The sequence below is a fragment of the Thalia democratica genome, chromosome 4, assembly GCF_965202585.1.
Source record: "Thalia democratica chromosome 4, ktThaDemo2.hap1.1, whole genome shotgun sequence".
Lineage (NCBI taxonomy): Eukaryota > Metazoa > Chordata > Thaliacea > Salpida > Salpidae > Thalia > Thalia democratica.
The window spans coordinates 55,178,493-55,187,279 of record NC_139168.1 but is presented as its reverse complement, the minus strand read 5'-3'; the positions used below and the strand labels follow the sequence as shown (position 1 = coordinate 55,187,279).

The 8,787-nt window shown below is 24.9% G+C and overlaps 1 protein-coding gene across 2 annotated transcripts; it reads left to right on the top strand.

Annotated features, from left to right (window-relative positions):
- Nucleotides 1-1,445: 1,445 nt before the first annotated feature.
- On the top strand, nt 1,446-7,279 carry LOC145834195 (uncharacterized). Of its 2 annotated transcripts, none has more exons than XM_082941571.1 (2): nt 1,446-2,835; nt 6,418-7,279. In XM_082941571.1, exons 1-2 carry the CDS (start codon nt 2,636-2,638, stop codon nt 6,449-6,451), a joined length of 234 nt encoding a protein of 77 aa, XP_082797697.1. In that variant the 5' UTR covers nt 1,446-2,635; the 3' UTR covers nt 6,452-7,279. The 2 variants fall into 2 exon arrangements, with proteins under 2 accessions (XP_082797697.1, XP_082797696.1); XM_082941570.1 differs by lacking the exon at nt 6,418-7,279 and adding an exon at nt 4,945-5,568.
- Nucleotides 7,280-8,787: the final 1,508 nt, after the last annotated feature.

Here is an 8,787-nt window from a genome sequence, read left to right as displayed (position 1 = left end):
GCTTAATATCGTTGACGTTAAAAAACAAACACTGTTTTATTACTATTTCAATTTTGACTTTTAGCAATCATTAAAAAAAAAAGAAAAGTTTAGTATATAAGTTATGAGTGTTATAACGAACTAATAATAGAAATTTATTTACTTAATTAAGTTTGTCAAGTACAAGTTGAACTAAAACAGAGTTAGTTGATTTAATTGGAGAAGATACAAATAAAAAAAATTTTACCTTTGAAGTTCTTTACAGAGTTATAAACTAAAAAAAAAGCTAGCAAAAATCAAAAAGAAAAAACTAGCAAACAACACTAAATCTAACGAGATGTTAATAATAGTACAGCAGGGTTGCCACAAGGTCAGGAAATCAGGAAAAGTCAGGAAAAATTAGGGGTTTTTGTAAAAAAGTCGGGAAATTTAACAAAATTTAAGAAAAAGTTACATATTGGCAGTTCAAATTTACAAAATTCGTTATTTTCCAAAGCCTTCAAATAGTAAAAAACAATTTAAAATTCTAAAATTGCAAAATTTTCCTAAAAGTTAACAAAATTACTCAATTTCCAATGCCTTTATCTGGTACAAATTAATAAAATATACTTTATAAAACTGCAAAATTTTTCTATATAAATGTATTGAACAACTTTTCTACTTGAACAATCAGTTTTTAAATGTTTTTTTTTGGTATTGATTATCTGTGCAGGGTTGCCGAAAAACCTGGAGTTTTTAACAATTTTAACATGTGTTTAGTAGTAAATTTTTTATTTGACTCAAAGATCTATCATATAGATACTTACCTATTCTTAGAGCTTTTTGAGACTCCGTAGATCTGTTCTTAAATTTATTTGAGAGCAGTGAAACGCCGTTAGTTGAAATAAAGTTTTAGCACAAGAACATCTGTGGTATCATATAGATATATTTTTTTGTCATCATCAATTTTTTTTTTAAACACATTTGAAGTGTCTTTAAGATATCTTTTCCATGTCGTTATACTATTTGAAACAGTTATTAGCTTAAATTTAATTTTAAAATAAATATAGACCCTAAAACATGTAATTTTAAAAACCTGGAGAAAATTTAACATAAACATTTGGTAACCCTGTCTATGGCAAGGAAACTTCCATAGTGAAACTGTGAAATATACACAAAAGTTTATAATGCAGAATTTAAGAATTAGAGTGTTTTTTGTTTAAGTAAATAATTAAGCTCTTTATAATTAAGCACTAAGTTTAGTATTTTATGTTACAAGTTTATGTGTATACTATACCTATTTATAATTTTTTTACGTTGTTTAAACTTGTATGATAAGTTATAAGAGATGTATATTTTATTGTAATTTAACTTATTTTTCAATTTTTTGTAGAATAACTTAAGTTTTTAAAATAGATATGAGTAAATTTATTTGTTTTAAATTTTATACAAAATGATACGAGGAAATATTTTATATAAGAGATATAAATAAAAACAAATTGTACAGTAATCTTCCTTTATTGTACCAACATATGTTTCTGTGTGTTAACGAATCAACACACTTCAACTGGGTTCTGTAAAAAAATAATTACTGTAATGAAAGAATAGAAGCATAGAATAAAGTAGGTGTATACATGTTTTCATTGAAATAAAAAAAATTCTACAGATAATAGTTAATAATAGGTGAAATACTTAATATGAAATCCGACTGTTATAAAACTATATAATATTTGTAATTATTAAGTCTAAAATACGTAAAGGAAACTAAAATACACAACAAAACAACAAATAATAATATAAACAAACCACTCACGTTAATGGAAAGAATAACTGATTCAAATTTTACTGTTGTCAATGAATGAACAAAATGCATTCATTGCATCTAATAATTACGTCACGATATAAATGAGGTTATTTCAACTATTTAATTTGTATTGCAAAGTTTGTTTATTTAGTTTTTATGTTTGTAATCTATTTTACACAGAAAATAAAATATCAACCATTAATTAGTGAATCAATAAAATTTAATAAAACTTAACATGTCATTTGGTCACATGAAGACAATAAAGGAAGATTACTGTACAATTTGTTTTTATTTATATTCCAGTGAAGTTATTTTACTAGAATCTTTTAAAACGATTAAACCTATATTTTTGAACAGTTATAAGAGATATATAGTTTACTTTTTACGGCAAGCAAATGTTTGTTACGGTTATATAACAGCCAGCAACCCTGCCTCCATAATCAAAACATGTATTTTAAAAGAACAAAAACCACTAATTAATAACAAAAAGTAACAATAAAAGAAACCCAAAAACAAGAACAAACAAAACAAAAAATAAGATGACTTGTACATAAATTGTTTTTAGAAAAAGCTAAATAAAATTATTCAATTTTATTTGAAACGTCACAATGTGTTTTTTGTGCGATTCTTTAAAAATTTTGCTTTGTACCTTATTTCATTCTGAAGATATGTGCTAAACATTGAAACTAAGTAAACGATTCGAAAATTAGTTGTTTTTTTTATATTATAAATATTAATCTCTGCTTTCGCATTGAGAACTTTGACATTTGTCAACTAAAAAAAAGTTTCAAACACTAGCTCCTTTACAACAAAGTAGAGCCTCTTTAATTGATCATTATCAAAATAAACGATGAACTTCGACCCAACTACTCTATGAAGAATATACCACTGTGCAACGAGAGACAGTATGTGTCCAAGATGTACAACCAAGTATACAACTTCGTAGAAAGACTGAGATGGCGCGCGAGTTTCTTTAAGATCCAGAAAACCGAAGAAAAGAAGCACCGAGAGGAAGACAAAAACCATCAAAGAAATGTTTTATCCACAAGAAACACACCACCACCGGACGCAAGGTTAGCTGACTTGAAAACGATTTGTACAAGTTAATAAGTAACATTAAATTTAAAAAATACAACAACAATTTATTAAACACCATGATAAAAGATACCAAAAATATAACATCCTCTGACAATTTTTTTTATTTTTCTGACAAATCAATTAACATTTACTAAATAGACAAAAACACTTACAATAAACTTTTGAAAGAAAATATCACATCAGACTACAAAAAATCAGACCCAGGAATAATCGAAAAACTAAATGAAGAAACCTATAAATTCATCAACAAATCTAATGAAAAAGGCAAAATTAAAAAATAGAACAAAAACCTGCATTCATTACTATCAAAGACCACAAAAAAGATTTTCCAAACAAACTAAACTGTAGAGTTTTGAACCCCTCCAAATCCCCTTTCAACAAATTCACAAAAGCTAAACTAGACACAATAAATAAAAGAACTATAATAGGCTCAAAACTAAATCAATGGAAAAACACCGACAGCGTTATAAACTGGTTCAATAAACTAAAAATAACCCCTAAAACCCAATTCATAAAATTCGGTATTACTAAATTTTACCCATCCATAACAAAAACAACTTTAATTAACTCATTAAAATTTTCTAAAAAATGCACACCAATCACAGACAACGATCAAAAGTTAATACTACATTCTGCAAGTTTACAATCTTTCACGAAAATAAAACATGGGAAAAAATAAACACCTCTGACCTCTTTAACGTTAGCATGGGATCCTACAATGGAGCCGAAAAGTGCGACATGGTAGGACTTTTCATGCTAAGCAAAATTAAATAAACTAATATATTTAATAAAGAAGAATTCGGTATATATAGAGACGATGGCCTTGCTGTCATCCAATCTAAATCGGCGAGAACCACAGAAAACACAACAAAATGATTACAATTTTTTTTTTTTAAATGGGGTTTTAAAATAACAGTTGATGCAGGACTAATCAAAACAGTCTTTTTAGATATCGAATTAAACTTACCCAACAAAACATACATCTCTTTTAGTAAACCAAATTCGGATATCCTTTATGTGAGCAATAAATCTAACCACTCTAATCAAATATTAAAACATTTACCTATAACTATTAACGAAAGACTATACAATTTATCAAGTAACTAAGAATCATTTAACCGTATAAAACATAATTATCAATCGGCACTAAAATCCGCCAACTACAAATTCAACCTAACATACCAAAAGGCAAATGAAAAACAACAAAAAAGCAAAGAAAAAAAAAATTATTTCAACCCACCTTTTTCCCTAACTGTAGCAACTAAAATAGGCAAAGAATTCTTAAACATGGTGAATAAACACTTTAATAATTTATTATTTTTGAGAATAAACAATTACTCAGTTTCACCGCAGAGCGGATTTTCAAATTGTAAATCTGTAGTAAAATAATAATGTTAAAAATAACAAATAATTAAAAATTGGTTTGAGTTAAGTTTATATACAAAAAAAATTAATAAATAAATTAAAAATTATATTGATGCAAAACAACCTTTAATTTAAAAACTATCAAACACAATACAAACAATACAATTAAACCATAGTATACAGTGGGGTATTGATATCTAATGTATTTAAAAAGATAAAAACTTTTACAAAAAACTTAGCTCAAACCAATTTTAAATTATTTGTCATTTTTAACATTATTATTTAACTACAGATTTACAATTTGAAAATCCGCTCTGCGGTGAAACTGAGTAATTGTTTATTCTCAAAAATAATAAATTATGAATTACCAATCTCCTATTAGTGGATAGATTACTGTGTCCTATTTATTTGTTCTAAACTCTATAGTTGAAATAAACACTTTGACACAAACCACCCATACCACAACATTTTTAAGAGAAACACACTCAAAATTTCCTATAGCTGTATGGAAAATTTTAAAACAAAAATTCTTAAACACAATAACAAAATATTAAACAACCTAAATTTCAAACAACAAGAAAAAACCTGCAGCTGCAGGATAGAAAAATGCCTTTAAACAATAACTGCCTATCAAAAAATATAATCTACCGAGCTACTATAAAAACAGACGATATAACAGAATTTTACGTGAGTTCCACTAGTACAATATTTAAAAACAGATATAGCAACCATAAAGCAAGCTTTATTAACAAATTAAAAAGGCACATTACCGAATTATCGAACTATATTTGGGAGTTAAAAGACGCAAACAAAGACTATAATTAAAAATGGGAAATACTTTGCAGAACCAAAACAAATCCGAAAAACAACAAAACATGCCATTTATGTTGCTTGGAAGAGTAGGAAATTGAAAAATTTAAAAAAGATATTTATCATAAAATTAAATAAAAGAAAAGAAAGGCAGCAACCCTGTCTCCATTATCAAAACATGTATAAAAAAAAACACTAATTAATAACAAAAACATAACAATAAAAGAAAACAAAAAACAAGAAATAAGTTGACTTGTACATAAATTGTTATTAGAAAAGGCTAACTAAAATTATTCAATTTTATTTGAAACGTCACAATATGTTTTTTGTGTGATTCTTTAAAAATTTTGCTTAGTATTTTATTTCGTTCTGAATATATGTGCTAAACATTGAAACTAAGTAAACGATTCGAAAATTAGTTGTCTTTTATATTATAAATAGTTAACTTTTTATGTATTTTTTGCAGTTACGTAAGTATATTCTTTTCTAATTGTCCTACCATTGTACTATATATTACAAAGTTTAAAAAGTTACTACAAAAATAAGTGAAGTGTTTGAACATCAGAGATAGCTGTATCCAAGGCAATTTTCGTTGCTATGTAAACATCGTCACGCACAGCCACTGTTGTACACTAAACTAAACTTGCACTTAACATAAACACAAAAAACTCATAATTTTATATAATAATAATCAAAATATACACATTATAAACTATCGTTCTAAACGTATGTAATTTTTTTTGTAACATTTGTTGTTAATATCAAATAAAAATTAAAGTTTTAGTATTTTAGTAAAATTAAAATAAAAGTTTAAATAAAATTTGATTTTGTTTAATGGCATTTGAAAAATAGTAGTTGGCTTATAAAGTAAAAAAATCTATTTAAATTTAGACGTATTCAGCAAAAATTGATTTTAAAAAAGAACAATTATTTTACATTTATAAAAACTTTGTTGTAAAAAACATGAAAAGCATTGGTATCTTATTAAACTTCGTTTTTAGCTACGTTGGTTAAGTAAAAGAACAAAAAATTAATTATGAAATATTTAGCTGTGAAAAAACCTAAACTAGTTTTTAAAAAATTCATTCAAATTTTTAACTTTTATTAACAAAACAATGTTTTACTCGTTTGAACTAAATCAAACGAGATCATTAGTTGAATTATATTATATATTTTTTGATATAAACTTGCAAGTATACGGAAGGCTAAACTTGAAATAAATCTGGCATTTATGCGTAAAAATACAAAATAGAATTATAGTTTATAGCTATCAATTTAGGAAAATCATAATATCACCAGGTTAGTTCATGTTAAGGTTAAAATATGTAAGTTACTTAATAATATTATACATTTTAAAACTTAAACAAACTTACAATTACCAGGCTCGTAAAGTTTGTGAACAAAAAGAAACACTAGACTGAATTACTGATTTTACTGTTCAAAATACCTTATTGTGACGTAATTATAGTTTGGCTCAAAAAATCTAATAGTGCTATAAAATTGAAATTGCTTACTTTTGTCGGTTTTAATATTTGCTTGTACAAGTTGAAATGCGATGTATTTATAAAATTTTCTTAAGAGTAAATATAAAAACTATTCTTTAACAATATTAAACTAAAAAAAAAGTTGTTTGAAAACAAATTTTATATAACAGGTTTTACAAATACTTAACAAAAAGTTAGTCAAGAACTTCAAACCAATAAAACCTAGTTTGTATTTATACAAATAAAATAAAATCACAAGTGAATCAAAAATTTAACAATTTTATAAAATATAAATTTGATAAACATTAAAAATCCTATTAATAATTAAAACTCAAAATCTTTAAACACATTGAAGAGCCATAGTATGTCCTTAGGAAATAAACACAAGATTGAAACTTTTGGAGAAATATGTTTTAAGTGTCTTTTTTTTTCGCTTTGTAAACTTAAAGAAAATATTTACAACTGATTTGTTTGCTAAATTAGCTAGGAAATTCTACTTGTTTAGAAAATTTAATTAAGCTTATACAATTGACTAAAAATTGGAAATAAAAATGTTTTACTTTAACAAAAAAAACGTTTAAAGTTTATCATATTAATCTTTTGTTTAAAACTAAAAGTATTAAAACTAATGAAGTATTTAAAATAAATCCTGCAAATTTTGTTATTAATCAAAAATAAAAGTATACAGCTTTGGTTAAAAATTATTTTCTTAGAGCTTACTGAATGAAATAAAATTTTAAATTGTAATTATGTCTTACAGCCCTTAACCAAACCTAAAAAACATTAATTGAAAAATTTTACTTGAATGTATTTTTGCAAAATTCTAAAAAAGCTAAGTTGTTGAACACCTTTAATTTTTATAAAATTCTGTTAAACAGCAAGATTTAATTAACTTTTAGAATCAAAAGCATTCTAAATATAAAAATGTATGTAAATGAATAAAAAGTATATAAAATTTTAATTAATCACATTAAAACTTGTAAACACTAAGATGAAAAAATAGAGATAATGTGATACCTTTAGGGTATTAACAGGATGGCCACAAAACCTGGACATTTAGGCAAAAAAAACTAGAATTTAGTAAATAAAAAAAAACCTGGAATTCAGTACTAAAATCGTAAATAAACCTAAATTTTCTAATTTTTTTTTTTTTATAATTGTAAATTTATCATTTTAGATTTAAAAATAAGTACTCTACAAGTTTTTAATAGTGATGGAAAATTTATTATTTGTATTGTTACTTTAATTAAAAAAACTACTTTTTTACTTGGATTTCTATTGTTTTAAATTTTATATAAAGTCAGTAAACAACATTCTAACTCTGGTGATGCAACTTTATAGAGTTTAGATTAAGAGAAAATAATAGCAAGACAAAGTTAAGAGAAGATAATAGCAGAGCCAAATCAAAATGTCCGCTCCAATGTTTTATTCACTATGTGTCTATAGCAGCTTTAATAAATCTTAACTTTGTAGTATAAGTTAATTATGAGTTGTTATTAATACTTTATAAATTTTCTTTTAGTTCTTGCTTTCATTTTTATTTAGCTGCATATTTTTGCTGCAAATTTTAAAGTACTAATTAACGAAATAAGTTTATAAATGATAATAAATTAAAAAACTAAGACTAAGCCTAGTGCATTAATTAAAGAAAAGAACAAAAAAAAAACGTATATTTGGAAATAGAAAAACTTTTTTTTTGATACATCAAAAAATAAATAAGACGAAAAAAATCACAAAAGCATCTTATATTTAAACTATGAGTAATAAATTAAGGAGTATAAAATCAGTATTAGTGTAGAAATTTACTCTGTATTAGAAAAAAACGAAGCTGTGTAAATAATTGCTAAGATAAAAATATACAACTATAAGGGTTGATAAAAACTTGTATACATTTTTTATTGAACGATAGACAAAAGTGCTCAAAATATTTAGTCCTAAGACCTGGTGCACGAAAAAACCTTTCAGTTTTTCGACTCGCACACCACTCGGATACCTTTTAACGACTTGACCAAGAGTCTTTTAACGTCGTTTAAACCTATAAGTTAAGTTTCAAGTTTATCAACAATAAAAGAAAATAAATAAATTGCCATGTGTTTAAATCGAATTGCTTTTTGAAATTTTACGTTTCTAAAATAGAGATTAAAAAAATAAGTAATAGGTTTAATGAGTTCCTATATAAAAAAATGTAGATAAACTTATAACTTGTTTTGTTAAGCTCAAGTTATTGTGTGGCTATATGCTCAAGCTCTTCTCGCTAGTATACTTTAT

What these genes read in the sequence shown, in the direction of transcription:
- LOC145834195 (XM_082941570.1), top strand. Translation starts at nt 2,636, where the DNA reads ATGAAGAATATACCACTGTGCAACGAGAGACAGTATGTGTCCAAGATG. An exon ending in ACACCACCACCGGACGCAAG is followed by an intron (nt 2,836 to 4,944) that starts GTTAGCTGACTT and finishes ATTTAAAAACAG; the next exon opens with ATATAGCAACCATAAAGCAA.